Source organism: Mustela erminea, chromosome 19 (genome assembly GCF_009829155.1).
Source record: "Mustela erminea isolate mMusErm1 chromosome 19, mMusErm1.Pri, whole genome shotgun sequence".
In the NCBI taxonomy this organism is placed as follows: domain Eukaryota; kingdom Metazoa; phylum Chordata; class Mammalia; order Carnivora; family Mustelidae; genus Mustela; species Mustela erminea.
This window is the reverse complement of record NC_045632.1, coordinates 5,189,129-5,211,326: the sequence shown is the minus strand read 5'-3', so window position 1 is coordinate 5,211,326 and position 22,198 is coordinate 5,189,129. Positions and strand designations below refer to the sequence as shown.

The 22,198-nt window shown below is 57.8% G+C and overlaps 3 protein-coding genes across 4 annotated transcripts; 2 read left to right on the top strand and 1 right to left on the bottom strand.

Moving 5' to 3' along the window:
* Positions 1-2,429: 2,429 nt before the first annotated feature.
* On the top strand, positions 2,430-13,102 carry SLC17A7 (solute carrier family 17 member 7). Its single transcript, XM_032323238.1, has 12 exons — positions 2,430-2,658; positions 6,866-7,118; positions 8,120-8,238; positions 8,513-8,627; positions 8,706-8,793; positions 8,949-9,035; positions 9,129-9,271; positions 9,936-10,085; positions 10,255-10,387; positions 11,003-11,113; positions 11,335-11,462; positions 11,671-13,102. Exons 1-12 carry the CDS (start codon positions 2,597-2,599, stop codon positions 11,962-11,964), a joined length of 1,683 nt encoding a protein of 560 aa, XP_032179129.1. The 5' UTR covers positions 2,430-2,596; the 3' UTR covers positions 11,965-13,102.
* A 129-nt stretch (positions 13,103-13,231) lies between these two features.
* GFY (golgi associated olfactory signaling regulator) lies at positions 13,232-17,269 on the bottom strand. The gene is made up of 5 exons (XM_032325370.1): positions 17,216-17,269; positions 16,582-16,752; positions 14,519-15,719; positions 14,092-14,265; positions 13,232-13,606 (listed from the first exon to the last, which is right to left on the bottom strand). The coding sequence occupies exons 3-5, from the start codon at positions 15,696-15,698 to the stop codon at positions 13,407-13,409; spliced, it is 1,554 nt and encodes a 517-aa protein (XP_032181261.1). The 5' UTR covers positions 15,699-15,719; positions 16,582-16,752; positions 17,216-17,269; the 3' UTR covers positions 13,232-13,406.
* A 635-nt stretch (positions 17,270-17,904) lies between these two features.
* On the top strand, positions 17,905-19,177 carry PTH2 (parathyroid hormone 2). 2 transcript variants are annotated; one of them, XM_032325371.1, is made up of 3 exons: positions 17,905-17,928; positions 18,326-18,453; positions 18,974-19,177. In XM_032325371.1, the coding sequence occupies exons 1-3, from the start codon at positions 17,914-17,916 to the stop codon at positions 19,146-19,148; spliced, it is 318 nt and encodes a 105-aa protein (XP_032181262.1). In that variant the 5' UTR covers positions 17,905-17,913; the 3' UTR covers positions 19,149-19,177. The 2 variants fall into 2 exon arrangements, 1 of the variants encoding a protein (XP_032181262.1); XR_004281387.1 differs by lacking the exons at positions 17,905-17,928; positions 18,974-19,177 and adding an exon at positions 18,180-18,251 and having other exon boundaries at positions 18,326-18,434.
* Positions 19,178-22,198: the final 3,021 nt, after the last annotated feature.

Below are 22,198 nucleotides of genomic sequence, written 5' to 3'. Positions count from 1 at the left end.
AGTAAAACCCAGGAAGTGTCTAATTGTCTTCCCCTCCCAGGGGACCTTTCCTGAGTCCACTGGTCATCTGATGTGTGCCATCATCTCTAGCCTCTCCTACCTCTCATCCTGACAAGCTTCCTGTTCCTGGAATGGTGCTTCAATTCACAATCCCACCAAACTATGTCTCATTTCCTGACTCTGCAAGTACTGTTTCCTCTCCTGTGGGCCCTCCCTCCGCCCCCTCCCAAGTCATCCCTTTCATTGAGCTTTCTCTGGGAAGCTTTTCAAACTTCAAGCTTTCTCTGATCTACCCTGGCTGAGTTAGAATCTGGCCGTGTCTGGCATCCAGGATTACCTCGTTGAATGTATGCCCCTGTGGTGTGATAATGCTTTAGAATTAGAAGGAACTCAAGAATGTTGAGTTAATGCATGATTGACACCTCTCTCCTTCCATGAGTCCTAGGAGGATAGGTAAGCGGAGGAACCTCAGTGGTAAATGTTGGAAGAACAGCGAGATTTGTGTGGTTAGAAAGGACTGAACTGGGTAGGGAAATAGGAACAGATAGATTGTGGAGAGGTGGAAAGGTAGGGGGATAACCTCCAATGTGGGGTCTTTGGACCTATGAAGGACCGAACGTGGCGCTTCGTCCACCAGAGGGCGTCTCGCCTAGTGTCTCAGAAAACTACAACTCCCAGCGGCCCTCGGAGAGCGCGGCTCTTCCGAAACAAATGGTGAGCTCCAGTGGCCACTGGGACTTGTAGTTCGCACGGGGATCCTCCGTGGGCTGCCGAGGAACTCATTCCCAGGTCCCAGAAAAGTGTGGAGCTGGGTCCTTTCAGCCTTCTTTGGTCTCCATGGTGATGATTCCGGCGAAGGCCCGAGATTTGGCAGCGGCCGGCGCCCCCCTCCTACTCCCTCCTCTTCACCATCTGCTCCACCTTCACACCTGGCCCGGAGCCGCGGCCGCCGCCTCCGCACCCGGGTCGGGAATTCTGCTGCCACAGGGTGGTGCTAGTAGACGGCTCCGCGGGCTACTCTTCCTCAGACCCAGGAGTCCGGGTCTCCAGCCCCTCCTCCCTCAGACCCTGTGGTCCCAGCCCCCAACCTCCCCCTCCCCGGGAGTCCGGGGGTTTCGCAAACATAGGCAAAACTGAGACCCAGAGACCCAGCGGGACAAGGCGAGAAACGGGAGGCCGTGGCGGGCAGTGGCTGCTGGGCCACCGGGTCCGTGGCGCCCGTCCGCCGCGCCGGCTGCTCCCTCCCTACCCCCTTGAGAGCTTGTGCCACATCATGAAAATTTAATCCCAAATGCATTTGCGGCCCGACTCAGGGAGGCTGTGAGGAAAGGAGCACCCTCCCGGGGCTTGGATCTGGAGGTGGACTCAGCGTCGGGGAGAAGGGCTGGTCTGGCGAAAGGAGCAGGGGCAGGACCTGGGCGGGAGAAACAGTCCGGGTTCAACCCCAAAGGGGCAGGGCTGGCAGAGATGGAGTAAGAAGGCGGGGACAGACCCCAGCAGGAGGGGACACAACTCAGGGGGCGGGGAAAGAAGTCAGTGGGTGGGGACAGAACTCCGACGGAGCGATTCCAGGGGGAGGGGGCAAAAATTAGGGCAGGGACAGATCTCAGGGGAGGGGACCGAACTCAAGGGGCGGGAAGAGAACTCGGAGGGAGTAGGCACGGAACTCAAAGGGTGGGATAGATTCCAGGCTGGTTGGGAATTAAGGGGGTCGCTAATGGGGACGGGCGTGTAACTGAGAGATGGAACTCAGAGGGGAAGGAAATAGATGAAAGAATCAGGAGGGGCATGCGCCCCGAGAGGAAATAGAATTGGAAGGGGATAGAATTAAAAAAAGGAAAGATGGAAACAGTGGATGGAAACCAAGAGGGAAGAAATCGGTTGGGGGAAGAACTGGAGGGGACAATGGGTGGATCGAAATGGGGGTCGGAATTCAGGGGGAAAGAATTCCCTGAATGGGAAAAGCACCCTCTGAATGAGGAAGTTAGAACTGAGGATGGCGAGGGATGGGGATGGAAATCGGGGGGGCGGGATGTAGAACTGGAGGGCACAGAAACTCGCAGGGATGGGCTGGGAGGATGAAAACGCAGAAGATGGAACCGTAGGGGACGAAAAGCAAGGACGAAATTAGGGCGAACTAAAAAGGAGAGGGAAACCTCAGGTGAGCAAAGAGAACTCGGGAAGAGAGCAAAGAAAAGGAGCTGGGGGGATGGAACGGGGAAGAACTCTGGGAAGCGATAGAACTGGGGCGATGCAACTCAAAGGAGCGGGTTTAGAGCCCAGAGGCGTGGTCTTGGAATGAAAGGGCAGGGGCAGAACGGAGCAGGAGGGCTACGAAAGGGGGCGGGACTAGAACTCAAGAGGCGTGGTCTATCGGGGATGGGCGGGGCATCGCCACCGCCCGCCCCGCCCCCGACGCTGAGTCCAGCTACTGCCCCTAGGCAGCCAGCACACGCAGCCTCCTTCCCCCCGAGCGGAGCTGCGGGGCCGGCCGGGCCGGGGCGGACCCCGGGAACCCGGACGCGGCCGCCCGGGCCCGCGGGCGGGGGGATCGGCGGGGGGACCGGCAGGGGGACCGACGGCAGGGGCAGCCACCATGGAGTTCCGTCAGGAGGAGTTTCGGAAGCTAGCGGGTCGTGCCCTCGGGAGGCTGCACCGGTGAGCGTGGTGAGGGTCCTGGGCGGGAAAGAGCCCGAGGGTCCGCGGAGGACGCACATTCCCACCCGGGCCTGGACAGACAGATGGACGGGCGATACCCGTGGGTGGGGGTTCCACCCATCTGTCCGGTTTTCTCCCTCCTTTTTTCGTGGTCCCCTCTCCTTGGTCCAGTCTCATCCATCACCTCGTTCATTTTTCCGTGCCCCACCCCACCCCAGACTTTATCCTTTTTTCCTCTCTTGGGTCTCTGACCCTCCTCCCCACTTTTGGTCTCCGTTCACTTATCTTCACTCTGCCTCCTTTCTTCGGATCTCTGCCCCCTTTTGGGTCTCTGTCCCCCACCCCCCCCAAGTCTCTGCTGCCCTCTCTCTAGGTCTCCGACTCATTCCTTTTGGGTGTCTGTCCCCCTCGCTCTGGGTTTTTAATCACCCATCCTGGGTGTCTCCATCTCACTGTGTCTTCTCAGTTTCCATCTCTCAGAGAGTTTAATCTGAAGCTAAAGCGGATTGGGGCCCATTGGTCCTTGTCCTTGAGGAGAGCTAAGCTGGGAGGAGAAGCCAGGGTATCCTGGGTTTCTGGGGGAGAAAGAAGTTGCAGGCCAAAAATGAGGCTCCTGGGCGACCGTAGACTTCCCAAAGGATATAGACTAGAGCTAGGAAGGACTTCCTTTCATCCAGGGAGATGACCCCAGTGACCTGAGTGTCTCCAGGGCAGTCTGGACACCTCCCCCCAGCCTCTCACCCCCAACCCCAGCCCTGGCTTCAAGTCAGAGAAATTACTCAGCTGCGGAGAAGCCTAAAAATATCTGGCCATAGTGCGGGGAGGAGAGGGCCCCATCAGCACCATGCCCCTGCTGCCGTTCCCTCCAACCCTGTCCCCTTAGCCCTGACCCTATCTTTAGTTGACCCTCAGTCCATCTCCTTAGGCTGTGCAAGTCCTTTTCTAAGACGAACAGTAGTCCTGCTCGCCGCAGGTCACCTCCTAGCCCCAAAGGTCTCCCACCCTCTAGGAACTGGAGAGATGGGAATAAGGCTGGACAGAAGGGAGGGGGCAGGAAGATGGTGCAGTGGGGGGAGGGGGAGCTGAGATAACCTCACCCCTTCTTTTCCCAATCTTCCAGCCCCTCCCCACCCTTTTTCTCGCCTCCTTTCACGAGTTTCTCAAAATACATCAGTGCGAAGTCAGGAGAGGGAGAGAGACGTGCTGACGGAGGGGGCTGGAAGGGGGGGTGGTGGCAGGAGGGATGTGCTCCGCAGGCCCCCTCCCTCGGTCCCTGCTTCTCAGCTTCTCATCTGTGTCTGGGTTTTTCTCAGTCTGTCTGTGCCTAACTTTCACCTCTCTGAGCTGCCTCCTGAGCACCCCCCCACCCCACCCCGCAGACCCCAGAGCTCAGAGCTCCCACCAGGACACTCACCAAGGAGGTGGAGTTTGAGAAGATCACAGCATCTGAACCCTGGGGTTGCCCCATATCAGGCATAACCCCCTGATTCCATTCAATCCTTTAGACAAAACTGGGGAAACTGAGGCTCAGTTCGAGAAGGGGGAGAAATCCACAGATAAGTACAAGTGCCATCATTTGAACCCAGGGCAGCCCCTCCCAAGCTGGGGATGGAGGCTACAGTTTCCTCGAGATGAGATGAGTGATCCTAGAGTGGGTGGGGAACTCCCTCAGCCCAGGAAACAGGCAGTAACCCAGAGTGACTTGGGGCAAGGATGCAGGAGGAAGGGGAACGCAGGAGAGACAGGAACCAAGGTTTCTCCTTCTTGAGAGCCAGGCCTTGACTGGGGCGATCCCGGGGGCCAGGAGATGATCAGGACCCATAACTACTCCGGTGTGTGACCTTGGACATGCTATTTCTGCTTTCTGAACCTCAGTTTTTCCTTAGCTGTGCAATGGGAAGACAGTACCAAGGGATATAAGGGAATAGAGGCTTGGGGCAGCAGGGGAGCAGACAGAGAACCCCAGAGAAGCAAAGACAGAGACACAGAGAGGGAGACTGCGACATCGTCTTCATTTTGGTGAACTGCTTCCTAAGGGCGGCTTCTTCCTCCTCCTCAAGTCCTCAGACCTGAATTCCAGGCTCCCAGAAAAGGGAGGAGGATCTCCCTCCAGGCTCTCCCCTCTCTCTGGTGGGGAGGGGAAGCACTTGGGTCATGTCATCTCTGTGCCCCTGGTTCTCCTATCCTGAGATGATCAGTATCACTTGGAGGTTCCCTCTCCGTAACCTCACATTCTACCCCTGCTCCCATTTTCTAGGTGTGGGAGCCCCCACCACATCCCATTTAGAAAGCCTTGGTCATGGGGTGCGTGGGTGGCTCAGTCAGTTGAGCGTCTGTCTTCTGCTCCGTTGTGATCTCAGGGTCCTGGGATTGAGTCCCGCATTGGACTCCTTGCTCGGCGGGGAACCTGCTTCTCTGCCAGCCGCTCTCCCTGCTTGGATTCCCTCTCTCTCCCTCTTTCTCTCTCTGACAAATAAATAGATAAAATAAAATTTAAAAAATAGAAAGCCTCGGTCAGAGATCTGGACACATTGGAGTATTAGACTGAGTGTCAAATTTCAGGGGCTATGAGCACCTCCTGAGTGTCAGGGTCAAATAGCAACCACAGGGTTCTGGGTCAAAGTCTAATCGCATTGGCTGGCACGTTCTGAGTTCTGACTTGGGGTGGTGGGTGGTCCCCACCCACCGCGGGGTGGGGACCGCCCACCACCCTGCACTGTCATTCTGGGGCATTTATCCCCCCTCTTTCTGGCTCTCATTCCTCTACCCTCCTGGGTTCTGTCCACTCCCCGAGGCTCTTTCTCCCACCCCCGTTTCTTAGCGCCCCCCCACCTCCTTAAGTTCTAGGATGGGGAGGGTGGCTGTGTTCTCTCATCTCTTCCACCCGCCTCCCCCCAGACCGTCTGGCTGTTCTTTCCTCCCCCGTCCCAGTCTCCCTCGCCTCCATCTGTTCTAGCCCCTTCCTGGGATCCAGCCCGATCCCCTGGCTGCGTACCCGCCTCAGAGATGGGCCGAATCTCACAAATCACGTCTCTCCTCGGTCTCCCAGTCTCTCCATCTTTCTCTCAACGTTCTGGTCTCTGCATCTGTAGCCTCTCTTTTGGGTTTCTGTCCCCACCTATGTTTGGGTCTCTGTTCCCCCTCCATCTCTGAGTTTCTGTCCCCTTCCCTCCTAGGGTCCCTGTTCTGTTCCCTCTTTTCTCTCTGGTCTGTCCCTCCATCTGTATCTCTGATCCTTTTGTTTCTGCCTCTGTCCCCCTCCCATCTCTGTCGCCCTCCATTTGGGTCTTTGCACACCTGTCTCAGGGCACCTCTCTTTCCCGGCAACCTCTCTCTGGGTGTGAGGTGGCTCTCCAAATACGCTATCCATCATCACAGACTCAATCCCCGTTCCAGAACGGGCGGGGGCGAGAGCCACGCTGGGGACCGAGCCAATCCCCCTACCAGGGCCATCTGTCCCTTGCCAGGACACCACCCGCCACCCCCCCTCTTCCTATCCCCTAGCTGACAGTCTGAACTCAAGGTTCCCCAGGGATGACTGGCTGGGCTGCTGGATTCTAGGGACCCTGACTTCTCCCCCGCCCCAGGGAATGGGCTTCTGGTGTCTGAAGGGCATCAGCTGGAAGTCAGCCCCACACCTGGGGCCTCGAAGCAGGGAAGGGCACGCCACTGGGGGCAGGGGATGAGGGCGGGCGGTATATATAGCAGACGTGGCTGAGAAGCATCTGTTCTTTTGACACCTTTGCTGAAGCATCTCCTTAGCGCCTTTTGCTTCCTCAAATAGACTCATATCTGGGAGAGGGGGCTGGAAAGAGTCTCTGGGCCTCAGGGTGGGGGCTGGGGGCACAGACTCTTGGATTACCAAGTGTAGTTTGGGGTCTAAAACTCCCGAGTCCAGAGATAATGGGACTGGGGGAAAGGGGGATTGAGGACCTCCACACCTGAGTCTGCAGGAGAAGGGGGCTGGCAGCGTGAGTTTCTGGTCTGAAGGGGATGGAGAGAGGGGGTCCAGCTTCCTGGATCCCGGGCGTGGGGGGAAAGGAAGCTAGAGAAGTTCCTGGACTCCTGGGGAAGGAGAGACTGCGGGCTTAGGATCCTTAGGGTCTTGAAAAGCAGCAGGTTTTGCCCTGGACTCCCGTGTCGTGGGGAGGAGGTGGCCAGCGGCCACCTGGACTTACGAGAGTGTTGGACTCTTGCTGCCCCGCAGCCTTCTGGAGAAGCGACAGGAAGGTGCAGAGACGCTAGAGCTGAGTGCCGATGGGCGCCCAGTGACGACGCAGACCCGGGACCCGCCTGTAGTGGACTGCACCTGTTTCGGTCTCCCTCGTCGCTACATTATCGCCATCATGAGCGGTCTGGGCTTCTGCATCAGCTTTGGTATCCGCTGCAACCTGGGCGTGGCCATCGTCTCCATGGTCAACAACAGCACGACCCACCGCGGAGGCCACGTGGTGGTGCAGGTAGTTAAGGGGCGTGGCCTGGCACGCGGGCCCACCTAGCTCTGCCCACGCCCTCTGATGACGTCACGCTCCCCCGGACGAAGCCCTGGCCAAGCCCCTTCTAACCCCAGCCTGAGCAGGCCCGCCCATCTGCGCGTCCCCCTACGGCTGACTCCCTTCTGCCTCAGGGCTCTCCCCTTCCTAAGCCTTGCCCCAGACCTAAATGAAGCCCAGCCCCTATTTAGTTCAGGCCCATGATTTACAAATGCAGACTCAGCGCCGGTATTGGGGTTCCTGCATGTTGCCCCTGCTCCCTTGTAAGGCTCCTAGCAACTTTGCTCCACCTGCCACCCACGCCTGTCCCAGCGTCACAACCTAATCCCAGTCCCATCGCGGGCCCCACACTGAAGTTTGATCCTGGCTTTTCTGAAGTTCTGTCTCCGCTACATCCCGCTTCATCTGCTCTGGCCTTTACCTGAAGGCCGCCTCATCTCAGAATTTTTCCCTATTTTTTTTTTTTTAATGTAACCTTTACACTCAACCGGGGGCTCGAACTTGGAACCCCAAGATCAAGAGTTGCATGCTCTACCGAGCCAGCCAGGCGCCCCACTTTCTCCCTATTTTAACTCCGGTGTAGGCCGTGCCCCTACCTTAGGAAAAATTCCCGACTTAGGCACGGGTCTACCTCGCACCTTCACACCTTCGGCTGCTTCTCATCCCTGACTAGACCCCCACCCCCGCCCCAGTCACTCCGCAAACAGTTCGTAGGTTGGTTAAGAGAAGTAAGTGGAGACACAGTCCCCACCCCATTGACGGGCCCCCAGACATTCAGAGAAGGGGCCCTGGTGCCGGGAAGCAGGCAGAGCGAGGGTTCCAGGCAGGGACAGGCCTGGCTGCTAACTGTAGTGCAAGCATCCCTCTGGGTCCTTGTTGCTGATTGGCTGAGGGAGTAAATCTATCTGTGCTGATTGGTGGAAGGTCAGAGCCTGGGCCACTGGTTTGACATGCCTTTTGGCCCGCAGAAAGCTCAATTTAACTGGGATCCAGAGACTGTTGGCCTCATACACGGCTCCTTTTTCTGGGGCTACATTGTCACCCAGATTCCCGGAGGATTTATCTGCCAAAAATTCGCAGCCAACAGGTACATGGCTGGGTTCTCAAGGTGGGCGGGAACTACTTAGAAGGTGTGGCCTGGCATTTCCGGGCTGGAGGGGGGATAGGAGGGGCCTGCGTTGGGGGCGGGGTCTTAGAGAAAGGCCGGATTTGTGGTTGTGGAAGGTAAGATTTGCAAAGAAGGTGGGGGCGGAGGTTCTGGGGGACCACAAGGCCTGGCCTTCCGCGGTTAGAAAGAACAGAATCCTAGCTTTGGTGGGATCGCTGGACCCCATTCTTGTACTATGGACTCTTCCCACCAGGGTTTTCGGCTTTGCCATTGTCGCAACATCCACTCTAAACATGCTGATCCCCTCGGCTGCCCGAGTCCATTATGGCTGTGTCATCTTCGTGAGGATCCTGCAGGGGTTGGTAGAGGTAAAGCCCCGCTCCATACTACCCTGTGCCTGTTCTCACTCCGCCTCTTCTCGTTGACTTTAGCTTTCTCCTTCCTAGGGGGTCACGTACCCTGCCTGCCACGGCATCTGGAGCAAATGGGCCCCTCCCTTAGAGCGGAGTCGCTTGGCAACAACAGCCTTTTGCGGTGAGCAAAAGGGGCTGGGATCTGGACATGCGGGTCTGAGGGAAGAGGGACTGTGGCCTGTACTTCTGTGTCCCCGGAAGGCAGGGCCTGGAAGGCCCCATTCCTAGATCTGAGAATAGATGAGCCTGGTCTACACATTGCGTCCTCCCCCTCAGGTTCCTATGCTGGGGCGGTGGTCGCGATGCCTCTCGCTGGGGTCCTGGTGCAGTACTCAGGATGGAGTTCTGTGTTCTACGTCTACGGTGAGGGGCCCCGAACGCCTTGGTCTGGGTGGCGCAGGGGCGGAGCGAGGCCGGTCGTCACCTCGCTTCCATCCCTCTCCTGACCCTCCCCAGGCAGCTTCGGGATCTTTTGGTACCTGTTCTGGCTGCTCGTCTCCTATGAGTCCCCGGCTCTGCACCCCAGCATTTCGGAAGAGGAGCGCAAGTACATCGAGGACGCCATCGGCGAGAGCGCCAAACTCATGAACCCGGTCACGGTCAGGGCCCAAGCCTGCGGGGGCGGAGGCGCCATGGGGCAAGGAGAGATATTCAGGCAGGGAGGCAGGAGAAGAGGAGGCTTCGAACCTCCACAGTGTGTAGATCGTGGTGGGTTCCCCTAGACTCCCAGAGGAGACCAAACTGGGAGGTGCGGTGGGCGGGGCTAGAACCTAGGAGGCGGAGCTAAAGCGCGGAGAAGAAAGGATTAGCAGGTGCTGAGGACAGAACCCATGTGGGGCGTGGTTAAGCCAGCAGAAGCGGGCTTGAATGTGGAGGATTCACTCAGACCTTGGGATGAGTGAGTCTAGAATTAGGCGGTATAATGGAATGGAAATAGATTCCCGGGCTCACATTTACGCCTCCCTGAGGGTCATCGTGGGGTCCGGACACCTATGCACCTGTGGGGCACTGCAGAGGCGGGACACCTGCATGAAGGGATCTTCATGAAGGGTCACTGTGAAGTGTCACTGTGAAGCTAGGATGCCGAGGTCCCCACAGGGACATGGCCAAGTTGGCGCCCCTGCGCCCGTGGAGGTTTTGGTGAGGTCGGGAAACCTGAGTCTCTGTGGGACTATGATTGGGTACCTGAAGAGACACGGAGATAGCCCAGCCCAGGTCTCTATCTTAGCGACCTCTCCTCTCCACCTCCCCGACCCTCCACAGAAATTTAACACACCCTGGCGGCGCTTCTTCACGTCCATGCCAGTCTATGCCATCATCGTGGCCAACTTCTGCCGCAGCTGGACGTTCTACTTGCTCCTTATCTCCCAGCCCGCCTACTTCGAAGAGGTGTTCGGCTTCGAGATCAGCAAGGTTGGGCCCAGGAAGGAAAGGCAGGGGGCGCAGCGGGGGGAGATGGAGCAGCGGGCCTGGATCCCAAGAGGTTGGAACGAGGGGCAGGGAGGAGCCAAAGGTACAAGAATCGGGTGGAGATGCGGGCCAGCCGCCCCTGAGCCCTCGCTCTGTATGCTTTCTGGCGCAGGTGGGCTTGGTGTCAGCGTTGCCCCACTTGGTCATGACCATCATCGTGCCCATCGGCGGCCAGATCGCGGACTTCCTGAGGAGCCGCCGAATCATGTCCACCACTAACGTGCGCAAGTTGATGAACTGTGGAGGTGAGTGGGGCGGGGCCCTGCGCAAGGTCTGGGACAGCCGGGGCGGGGCGGGATCCCCCGGAGGTCGGAGGTGGGGTCAGGGGCGTGTCCAAGAAGGCGTAGACCGGGTGAGGCCCATCTTGGATGAACAGACTCTCCAGCGGCCCTCTCGAGGCCCACCGGGTGGAAGGACAAGGCGGGTGTGACCATCGGGTGGAGCCCCGAGGAGACCAAGTTCGGTCTGGCAGGGCGGGGCTTACACGGGCGGAGCAGGACGGGAACTGGGCTATCTAGAGGGGCTATGAATGGGGGACCTGGAGAGGTCTGCGGGGCGTGCTGCCCAATCAGTGAGAACCGAAGAAAGGGGGGGAGGTGCACGGGTGGGGTTTGGACCCTGCGTCTTCAGCGCGCGGCCTAGGTAGGCAGTGGGGCCATGGAGGGCCTAGCCGGGGCTGTGGTGGTTCTGGGGCGCGTGGTCGCGGACGTTAGGGAGGTGAGGTTTTGGTTAGGACGGACGCAGGCGGAATGCTAGACAAAGAAGGCTGAACGGGACAGGCATGGAGGTGGCCGGCCTGGGGCTGGAAGGGCGGTGTGAGGCCGCCGACGCTCAGAGGACACGGCCCTCCGGCCCTCTAGGCTTCGGCATGGAAGCCACGCTGCTGCTGGTGGTCGGCTACTCGCACTCCAAGGGCGTGGCCATCTCCTTCCTGGTCCTCGCGGTGGGCTTCAGCGGCTTCGCCATCTCTGGTGAGAACCGCGAGTCCGCAGCTTGGCGGACTCGGGACAGCTCTGCAGGGAACTTCCTGGCTCAGGAAGGGGACCTTCCAGCCTGACAAAAGGCAGCCTGGAAAGAGCAGGAGGGACGGGGGAGGTTGCGATGGGAGGAGGAGCGGCTTGGCGGCGGGAGTCTCCCGAGTGTGGTTCAATGGGGAGTGATCTGGAGTGACGCCTTCTGGCTGCCTCCCTAGGGTTCAACGTGAACCACCTGGACATCGCCCCGCGCTACGCCAGCATCCTCATGGGCATCTCCAACGGCGTGGGCACGTTGTCAGGCATGGTGTGCCCCATCATCGTGGGTGCCATGACTAAGCACAAGGTCCGTGCGCCAGTCCTGACCCACTCGCCCTCCCAGTTTGTGTATGGGACCTCCCTGACCGGCTTCACCGTCGCTGGCCTCCATCCCTGCCCTCTCCTGGTCTCTCTGCTTCCCTCTGGATCCCTGCCTCCCTCTCTGTGCACTCGGGTTCTCGCTCCACCTTCGTTTCTCTGTCCTCTGACCTCACCTCCCCTTTGTCTCCCCACAGACTCGCGAGGAGTGGCAGTATGTATTCCTAATTGCCTCCCTGGTGCACTACGGGGGTGTCATCTTCTACGGGGTCTTCGCTTCCGGGGAGAAGCAGCCATGGGCGGAGCCTGAGGAGATGAGCGAAGAGAAGTGTGGCTTCGTTGGCCATGACCAGCTGGCTGGCAGCGACGAAAGCGAAATGGAGGATGACGCTGAGCCCCCTGGGGCTCCTCCCGCCCCCCCTCCTTCCTATGGGGCCACACACAGCACATTTCAGCCCCCAAGACCCCCACCCCCTGTCCGGGACTACTGACCATGTGCCTCCCACTGAATGGCAGTTTCCAGGACCTCCATTCCACACATCACTGGCCTGAGTGACTGTCAAGGAACCCCAGTTCTCTCTGTCCTGCTGCAGGCCTAAGAAGCATTCGCCCTCTTCCCCAGTGCGGTCAAGTCCTCTTCCCCTCCCAATTGCGCCTCTCAGGGGTAGTGAAGCTGCAGACTGGCAGTTTCAAGGATACCCAAGTTCCCCTCAAAGGTTTTCCTTCTCCACTTGTTCTGCCTCAGTGGTTTCAAATCTCTCCTTTCAGGGCTCTATTTGAATGGACAGTTCAATCTTTTACTCTCTCTTGTGGTTTTGAGGCACCCTACCCCGGCCCTTTCCTTTAACCACCCCCCCAACTCTTGGGCTAACCCCCACCCCCACCCCCAGACTACTCAGCCTTCCTCGCCTTTCAGAAACATTCAAGGTCTTCCTCTAGAAGTTACAAACCTCTCCCCATTCCATTTTGCATTTTCCAGGTTGGATTAACCAATCGCCCATCCCCGCCATTCTAGGGATCGATTCTCACCAGCGTTTCTGAGGGAGAATGGCGGTTTCAAGCCCCCTTCCCCCCTCCCCGCAACCCTGTCCCTTCACCAGCAGGTTCTGCTGAAGCACCAAATTCCCCAAGACCTTCTCCCTAGCTTAGCACAATGTCTAGGGAAGCAAGATGACGGTTTTAACACTATGCCTCTCTCCACCCCCACGCACTTTTTCTGACATGTTTTCAGGTCTGAATAGTGGCTGCTCAAGACCATCAACTCAATGGTGTGAAGCCACCATCATTGAACTTCCCTGTGGTGGTTTCCAGATGCCCCTCTTCCCCTTAATTCCTTGCACTTTATTCTCCTGGGTGGTTTCGAACTACTCTTGTTTTCTCAGTGGCCATTTGTTGTGTCCCTCAGGGGCTAAACGACTCAAAATCTGGGATCCTTCCCTTCTCAGACTCCCCTCTTTCGGCTTAGAATTTGGGGACCATATGCAGGAGGAGTCATGGAATCCCAGAAAGGGAATGGGGCTGGGAGAGAGGGGTGTTTTCCCCTGGAGCAGGGTTGTGTCTTTGTGTCTCCGTCTCTGTGACTGTAAACCCTGCCTCACTCCCAATAAAATGCTTTGGTGTACACACTCAGCCGTCATCGGCCTTGGCGGTCAGAGAAGCCTGGGCCCCCAGCTCCCTCATCCAGTCAGACCCAGAGTCCCAGGGCCCCAGTCCCGTCCTCTCCCAGGAAGCAGGCCAGAGTAGGGGTCTAGTCAGAGGAACACTTGATTTATTCGGCCTCAGAATGTGTTCTCCGGTCACAGCGAAAGCATCTCAGTGTGTTGAACGTCCTATCCGAGAGGACTACTATGCAGCAAAGCGTGCGGGGAGGAAAGGACCTCTGGGTCCTATCTCCGTGCGGGGTGGCGCGGGTCTGGCAGGACGCGAGTGGGGCTCACACGAAATTGTTGGGGAGCGTGGCGGGGGAGAGCGGCTCCAGGCTCTGGGGGCGGTTCCCGCGGGGCGGCGGGGGCAGCTTGGGCGGCAGCGGGGGGGTGGGCGGTGGCTGTTTAGTGGCGATGTGTGAAGGGACCCAAGCATCCGGGGCATAAAAGTAAAGGTCGTAGGGGTCCTTCGGGGCTTCCAAATGCATAACTGTGGAAGCAAAGGGGAGAGGGCATCACTAGGCAGACAGGAGTCCTGTCCCCTCTGCTGCGCCGCTGGCCAAGGAGGAGGCGGGAAAGAGGATTCAGATTGTTTTCTGGGCTTGGGTTTTCAAATTAAAGGGCGATGCCCCCCAGAATCGAAGAGGGGTGCGTGGCGTCGGAGCAGCAGGGCGGGGCCTGCGGTGGAGAGGGCGGGGTATACAGGGCTCCTCTGGGAGGGGGGGAAGGGGCAGGGCTTGTGGGGATCCAGGGATCCCAGCCTGTTGCAATTCCCAGCTGGACTGGGAGCGGCGCTGGACGTGTCGCCGGGAATTGCGGAGAATTGGGGGGCAGAATCATGGAAGGGTCGGGACTTCTATTGACCTTGGTTGGGGGACCTGAGTTTTGGCAGGGCGCCCTAAAGTGCCAGGCAAAACCGCGTTAAAGAAACATGCAGTCATTCAAGGAGAAGCGCGCTGTGAGGGGGTCGCTCACCAGGTTCATCTCCGTCGTTTGGAAGCCGGTGGTGTGCGAAGGGCCGGTGTCGAGCCGCCCGGCGGTAGAGACACCAGAGCAGCAGGAAAATGCCGATCAGTAGTCCGGTCCCCGCGAGGAAGAGGCAGAGGGCCCCGCCCGTCGCACCCCGGGGGCGCCCCACCAGAGTCACGCCTGAAGAACCAGGGTTCAAGGATTGAGCAATCTAAACTCCTAGCCCCTACTTCCAGAGACCCAGGAGCCCCGGCCTCCCTTCACCCTCACATCACCAGACGATCCCTCAGCCACCTCCTGCCTGGCACTCAGGAGTGGGAGGCGGTGGGGGAGGGAGGGAGGTGTTCCCTAGGCCGCCTTCCCTCAGACCAGGAGTCCCGACCCCCAGCCCCCTCCTCCCTCCGACGCAGAAGTCCAGGTCCTGGCCCCTCACCGGTCTCCTCCACTCGTTCCACCACGATGATAGTGCTGACTCTCTCACCTCGGCTACGCCGCTGGGGGGCCCGCGGAGTGGCAGGGGCCGGCTGACTGGGGGAACCCAGAGGAGCAGGGGGGCCCGCAATCCGGGCTGAGGGAAGAAGGGCATCATGCCCTTTCAGGCTAGCGTTCTGGGAGGCCTTCAGCTCAACTGTCCCAGGAGAAACTGAGGCGGGCAATTTAAGGGACTCAGGCTGGGTCACTGCAGGGGTTTCTGGTTTGGGACTCAGGGGCAGCTCATTTGGGTCAGTAGCTTTGACCTTGAAAGGTGTAGTCGATTCTGGGTGAGGACTGGCAGAGATCTCAGGGTCAGAGGTCATGGGGTTCTCTGTGGCATCTTGGTACTGGGGTGTGGGGGATTCTGTTTGGGGCATTTCAGTGGGGCTGAGGTTGTGAGTTCCATGGGATTCTTGGTGGGGGATCTCAGTAGAGTTGGGATGGAGGGTCTGGAGGAATTCAGAGTTTGGGGTTTTGGTGGTGTCAGGGTTATGGGTTTCTGGAGATTTGGGGTGAAGAATCTTGGTGGGGCCAGGATGTGGGGTCTCAGGGACTTCTGCAAGTGAGACTTCGGTGGAGTTAAGTTTGGGAATCTCTGGGGATTCTTGGTGTGGAGTTTGGGTAGGGTCAGGGCTTGGGGTCTCAGGAAATTCTGGATATGAGGTTTTGGAGGGATTAGGTCTGAGGGTCTCAGGGGATTCTGGGTGTGGACTGTCAGTCGGGTCAGGTTTGGGGGTCTCAGAAGGTTCTGGATCTGTCATTTCGGAGTGGTTAATTTTGGGAGTCTCCAGGGAGTCTGCTATTGAGGTATTGAGTGAGTTAAATTTAGGGTTCTCAAAAGACTCTGGGTGTGGGGTTTCTCGGAGGTCATGGTTGGTAGTCTCAGTGAAGTCAAGGCGGGAGGGCTCAGGGGAAACTGCATGAGGTGATTTGGAGGGTTCGGGGTAAGCAGTCGCAGGGGAGTCTGGGTTAGGCAGGTCTCTAGTGGCATTCTCAGAAGCAGGAGGGGAGGTCTGAGAGGGGTGGCCCATCTCAGGGAAGTCGAAGCCTGTAAGCGGCGAGGCCGAAGGGTCGGCCTTGGAACCCAGCCGGGCGAGGAGGAAGACGAGGAAGAAGAGGATCGGGCTGAGGGATTTCATAGTTCTGGAAGACGCCTATAGCTGCCGGGGAGGGAGAAGAAAAGGGTTAAGATTGGAAGCCTGCCGGGAACCCCGGCCCACTCCCAGAGGCCACGCCCACCGCGGAGACCACGCCCCGTTCCCCAGGTGGGCGGAGATCCCTCAGAGCTCCGCGCCCAGGAAAGGAGAGGAACCCAGCTGCAACTCCCTGAAGGCTATGGGGTCATATCTGCCGTAGCTAAGGGAGACAGAGGCGCGGGGCTTCTTGGGAGTCGTAGTTAATTTCCTTATCTGTTTCCCCGAGGGGGTCCCAGAAAAATTGGGAAGGACCTCAGACCTCACCGGCCTCAGACTTCCTCTACTTATATTTCAGACGGTGTAGACCTCCAAGGGGACATAGGATCCCTTCCTCTCCCATGGCTGCGGACACCTTCACCACACAGTTGTTTACACCAGAGGAGGCTCAGAAGGAATGGCTGTGGGCTGCGGGCCCGACAGGCATGGATCTGAGGGAGGAGGGAGACTCCTGGGACCTGGGAGAGAAGACTGCTGGGGGTTCACCCCAGTTTCCAGAGGGTGGATGGGCATTGTGGGTCTAAATTCCTAGTTCCTTAGGAGAGCCCTGAAGGTTCAGATGCCTAGAATTTTGAGGGAGTAAGATTAGGGGACCTGGATTACAGGGTAGAAAGGAGACTGGAAACTCCGAGTCTTTGGCCCTCAGCAGACAGGGGTGTAGGGTTCTGGTTGGGGCAGGACTCTGGTCACTCTGTTTATTGAGGATGGCGCTGAGATCCCAGACTCTCAGGATTGGTCTGGGGCAGACACCTAGGTTTGTGCTCAGGTGGAGGTGGGGGTGCCAGATACCTGAGTAGGACACGGTTACTTGGGGCCTGGGGTCTCTTACCTGCTTAGTGAGGTCCAAGATAACAGCAGATGAGCAGAGCTGGACGCAGAGATCGGTGAATGCTGCAGAATGGCTCCGGGAGGGGCAGCAGGAGGTAGGGTCCCAGGGGTGTGGGTGACGCACCTGACCCTGTCTCTGGGGATCCTGGGAACCTGGCTACAGCCTTGTGTTCTTAAAGGGACAGAGATAAAGAACATTATCTCTGGAACAGGGAAGGGAGTTGGGATTGGATCATCTATCTGGTGGAGGGATATGGCCCAACCAAACTATCTTCTCTTTGAAACCAGGCGTCCAGGGGTGCCTGGGTAGCTCAGTCGGTTAAGTGTCTGCCTTTGGCTCGGGTCATGATCCAAGGGCCCTGGAATCGAGCTCTGAGTCTTGCTTGTGCTATCAAATAAATAAAATCTTAAAAATAAAATGAAAAAGAAGAAGAAGAAGAAGGAGGAGGAGGAGGAGGAGGAGGAGGAGGAGGAGGAGGAGGAGGAGAAGGAGAAGAGGAAGAGGAAGAAGAAGAAGAAGAAGAAGAAGGAGGAGGAGGAGGAGGAGAAGAAGAAAAAAAAAAGAAACCAGGGATCCAGGACATCTGCCATCTCCTACATGCAAACCCAAGTCTAGAACCCTGCCTGGGTCTTACTTGAAGACCCAGGAGTCTGGGCCTCCAGCTGTCTCCCTGCAGATTCAGGAATCCAGGTTCCCAGGCCTCTCCTCTCTGTGGAAATAAGAGTCCAGGGTCCCATGTCTTGCCAGTCATGTACCCAGATTGCTACTGCCCTTTAGGACTTCTGAACCTTGGTCCACCTCCCCCCAGTGTGTAGAGAGCACCCTCTTAAGAGGCAGTGTGAGGCGACTGGGCCTTCACAAAGCCCCCAAACTCCTCCCCAGGAAGGCTTAGCCTCATGCACAGGGTAGCCTAGGGGCCCTGGCCTGTCTTTCCCCTCTTTGCAGATTTGCCTGTCACTTCACCTGCCTTCAGCCCCAGCCCCAGCCCCCATTACATTTTGCCTACTGCTGCCTTTCTCCCCCTCCATCTCGCACTCTGTTTTTTTGGTTCTCTGCTGCCTGGATTTCTCTCTGGGCATCCCTGTGCTAGCTGGCTGCCTTTCTATCTCAGGGCTTTCTCGGAGCCCCTTCCCTCCATCTCCAACTGGCTCTTTCTCTCCCCTCCCCCACTTCTTCTTTCCTTCCTCCTCTGTTGCTCCCTTTCTTCCCCTCTGTCACTCTGTCTTTGTCCTTCCCTCTTATGGTTACTTCATCTATGTGTCTCTGCTTCTCCCCATCAGTCCCTCTGTTGCTTTCCCTGTCTCTTTCTCTGTGTCTCTGGCTTCTGCTCTGATGGTCCCTCTGCCGGTCTCTATTTTTATCCCTCTGACACACCTCCTGTGTCCACTTCTCTGTCTGTCTGTCTCTCCCCCTCCTGCTTCCCCTCAGGTCCCAGCTCCTGGTCCCAATTAGTTGGTGGCTGCCAAGGCAGAGGCAGGGCCCCCACTCCTGGCTCCTCATTACCGCTGGTGGCTCCTAATGAGCCTGGTGGGGGGAGTTGACCCAGCGCCCCCAGCCCCCTGGTCTGCGTCACTGCCCGCTGCGGGGGCTGTGGAGGCGATATAAGGGGGCTGCTGCCTGGCTGTCCGAGCCCACTGCGCGGTAGCGGGCCCTGCAAACGGGCGCAGGAGGTGGGTGGGTGGTGGGATCCGGGGTTCTGGGCCAGGACGTGGGCCTCACTGAGCTCTTTCCTGTCTCTCCACAGGTGATGGAGACCCACCAGGTGTCCAGGAGCTCCCGGGTGCGGCTGCTGCTGTTGCTGCTCCTGCTGCTTGTGCCCTGGGGCGACCGCACAGCCGCAGGAGTCGCCCTGCCCCCAGCCGGGGTTCTCAGGTACGCGCGGCGCCCGGGACACCCAGGGAGGGGCGGGGATTCAGACAGGTGGGACCAGACCCAAGGAGAAAGGGGCACAGAGCAGAGGAGGATGGAGAGGAGGAGGACGGAAAGGAGGACGAAGACCAGGGGTGGAGAGAGGTGGAGTGTGGACAGGGAATCAGCGCGAGGAAGAGGTACAAGAAGATTCTGAGGAAAGCGTTGAGAGATTTGAGAGGAGCCGAAGCAGCAGGGATTTGTTCCTTGAGCGAAGTTTACTGGGTTCTTAGTGTGCATCAGGCCGGGTGCTGAGCGCTGGGGGTGGACACAGGCATCGATTCCGACTCTGTACTCGGGGAGCTTCGAGCCCGGTGAATAGACGGAGACCCGTACAAAGGGAGGCAGGGGGACAGAGGACAGACACCGAGCCACTCCACAGTCAGTGCAGGGACAGGGCTTCGAATTAGACCGCAGGAGGTACAGGTGGCGGCGGGCGGGGGTCCGGGACCCGCGGTAACCGGCTCTTTTGGTCTCCTCGCAGCCTCCGTTCCCCCGGCCGGGCCTGGGCGGGAACCGCCACCCAGCTGTCGCGGCGGAGCCTGGCCCTGGCGGACGACGCGGCCTTCCGGGAGCGCGCGCGGCTGCTGGCCGCCCTCGAGCGCCGCCACTGGCTGAACTCGTACATGCACAAGCTGCTGGTGCTGGATGCGCCCTGAGCGCCGCGCCCGCCCCACTTGAATAAAGATCCCGCAGTGTGCTCTGGTCTGCGTCTCCTTCCTGCGCCCGCGGCGCGCTTGCGGGATACGCGGGCGGGGCTTGCGTCGCTACTCCGGTGTATCTCATCTTCTCAGTCCCCTCTCTCTTTTCTTCCCACCTTCCCCTCCCCCAATCATCTTTCCCTCCCTCTACCCCTATTCTCTGTCTGCCCCCTGCTCTGGCCTCCCTCCATGCCCCAGCTCTGTCCCCTCCTCTCGCTCTGGGCTTCTGTCCCTCCCCACCCGCGTCTCTGCTCCCACCCCACTTGCGGGTCTCCGTCCTCTTCTCTGGGTTTCTTTCCCCTTCTCTTGTTCCCTGCAACCTACCAGATCTCTGGTTTCCCTGAGTCCCAGTCCCCTTCTCTAGGTCTCTGTCCCTCTCTGGGTGTCGGTTCGCCATCTCTCTGAGTCTCTGCACTTCTGTCTCTTTTCACCCTCCCGGCTTCCCAATCCTCTGCCTCCTCTCTCTACTCTTCTTTCTGCCTCTTAAACTCTTCCTTTCATTCCTAATCGCTTTCTTTTTTCTCTGCCTGATTCCCTCAGATCTTTTCTTTCTTCTGTCGTTTCCCTCTCTCCCTCTTCCAGCTCTTTCCTCGAATGTCACCTTTTCCGCTCTCTCCTCACTTCCCGACTTCGCCCTGGGCGCAGTGGAAAGATGGGGCGGGGGTTGCTTCTGGGGCGAGATGAACCTACAATTCAAGACCAGGTTCTCCCAGACCTCTCTGTGTGGTATTGGGAAGGGCTGTTTAACCTCTGAGCCTTTTTTCCCCTCATCTGAGGATTAACCGATACACCATGAGACAACTTCAACCCAGCGCCCGCGAAGCAAAACGCGTTTGTTAGAAAAGGGTTTCTGCCCCTTTAGCAGCAGCCTCCAGAAGTTTGTTCAGGGTTTTGACTGCGCCCGTCCCAGGAGACCGCTGGGGCGGGAGGACAGGACAGAGGGGACCAGGCGTCAGGCTCCCGGAGGCACAGGGCTGAGGCGCTGGTGAAGCGAAGCAGCAGCCAATCAGAATCCGTCTCCTTTTCTCCGTCTCGCTCCCTAGCTGCTCCCGTCAGCCCTTCAGTCCCAAAGCTCAATGGTGACCATGGCAACCCACTCTTAGGGGTACGCAGAGGGCTCCGAAGAGCGCGCCCTGGGCGAGGATCGTGCGGATCGCGCGCTGATTCGTCTAGAGAAGAGGGCGGGGCTGGGCGCGTGGGCTCGCGGGAAGGGGGCGGGGCTGGCGCCGGGTGAGTGGCAAGCCGTCGTGTGGGTTGTCTGACTCGGAGGCGGACCGCGCCCTAATTGGCCCTTAGGCTGTAGGGGTGGGCCTGCTTCTCACTCAGAAATACTGAATCCTGTAGTAGTAACTGTATTCCTCAACACCATCTAGAGTTGGCCAAATTTCATAAGTAAGACTCTGAAAGTCAAGAGTAATTTCCCCAAGTTGCCGGCGCCAGTAAAGGACAAAAGGGTAATTGGAACGCAGATCTGTGTGACTTAGTCTAGTCTAGACCTTGCCATTACTCTCCTGGAGAAATGGGAGTAAAGTTATGAGCAGTTACCATGGCCAGGCCGCCGTCTAAATCTTGCACTCCTCCTGGCTCTCTGAGCCAGCCTCACAACAACCCCGTGAGGAACTTCACGGCTTTTGGCTGGAGGGCCTGCTAGCTGGGTCTTTGCCTGAACTCCTCCCATATTTCCTCCCTAGATGTCTTCTGTATGTTCGAGGCTTTTCATAAAATGGTGCCTGGAAGCCCTTCCTACTCCACTCTACTCACCTCTCCCCAGGAAATTTCAGCAATTCCCAACAGGCAGAACCCCATCTCCAGACTGTGGGCTCAAGCCTCAGGGCTCTGGCCACTTATTAGAACACTGACATTCACACCATCTCATTTGAGCTTGGTGTTCCCCCAAACCTACTCCTTCTCATGGGTTCCCATTTTGGAACCAGTCACTGGGTCAGATCGATGTGCTGTCCTTGCCCCTTCCTTCAGCATCCTCCTTCACAGCCATCAGTCTCTGGCTCTGTCCTTCCTGCCCTGCCTCTCTCTGCCCTTCCTCTTCTTCCCAGCCACATGCCCAGCTCAGCTCAGGCCTCATCCTCTCCCACCTGGACCAAGCCCCAGTCTTCTCCCCACCTCCTGCCTCCTTTCATATTCACCCCCCATGCAGGCTCAGAAGCTCTCTTCCCAATCCTCCTTGCCCAAATCCTCCTCTTTTCTTTTAATCCCAGCAGCATGGTGGTTTCTATGGCTCTCGGCCCACAGAGGTGCTTTCCCACCACCTGGTCTTCACACTCACACACACACACACACACACACACACACACACACTATTATCTCTGCCCATGACACCCTCCTTTAGTCCCTGCTCAATGTAACAAACTTTACTCATATTTCAAGACTGCACACAGATGTTACCTAATAGGGACAAAATCCCTATCCTTCCAGGACAGGTTAAGTGCATTTTCTGGGTTCCTATGGAACCTACAGTTACCTCTATCACTATCTGCCTTTATTTTTTTAAAAGATTTTATTTTATTTATTTGACAGAGAGAAAGAGATCACATGTAGGTAGAGAGGCAGGCAGAGAGAGGGGGGGAAGCAGGCTCCCTACTGAGCAGAAAGCCCCATGCAGGGCTCAATCCCAGGACCCTGAGATCATGAGATCATGAGATCATGACCTGAGCCGGAGGCAGAGACTCAACCCACTGAGCTACCCAGGTGCTCACACCATCTGCCTTTAAATAGGGGTGACTCTGACCCTCCCTTGCTCAAAACTCTCCCAAGGAACCCTCTTGTGGTGCTGAAATTGTTCGTATCTTGACCCAGGTTTTGGTTTTGTGGTTGTTTGCATATGTGAAAACTCATGCACCTGATACTTTGATTTGTCCATTTATCTGTATGGTTCCATTTTTAGTGTATGCACTACTGAAGCGAGCATATCCATTTATCTGTATGAAGTTGTGTCTCAATTAAAGCATAAATAACAACAACAACAAAAAGCAATAAAATCTCTGAAATCT

Bases quoted from the DNA above. Each gene is read 5' to 3' on its own strand.
- GFY (XM_032325370.1), bottom strand. From the start codon at position 15,698: ATGAAATCCCTCAGCCCGATCCTCTTCTTCCTCGTCTTCCTCCTCGCC. The intron at 14,266-14,518 runs GTGAGGGGCCAG...CTGGTTCTTCAG, and splicing joins GGAACGAGTGGAGGAGACCG to GCGTGACTCTGGTGGGGCGC. The intron at 13,607-14,091 runs GTGAGCGACCCC...TTGCTTCCACAG, and splicing joins AAACGACGGAGATGAACCTG to TTATGCATTTGGAAGCCCCG.
- PTH2 (XM_032325371.1), top strand. The intron at 18,454-18,973 runs GTACGCGCGGCG...GTCTCCTCGCAG, and splicing joins CCCCCAGCCGGGGTTCTCAG to CCTCCGTTCCCCCGGCCGGG.
- SLC17A7 (XM_032323238.1), top strand. From the start codon at position 2,597: ATGGAGTTCCGTCAGGAGGAGTTTCGGAAGCTAGCGGGTCGTGCCCTC. The intron at 8,239-8,512 runs GTACATGGCTGG...TCTTCCCACCAG, and splicing joins CAAAAATTCGCAGCCAACAG to GGTTTTCGGCTTTGCCATTG. The intron at 11,114-11,334 runs GTGAGAACCGCG...CTGCCTCCCTAG, and splicing joins CAGCGGCTTCGCCATCTCTG to GGTTCAACGTGAACCACCTG.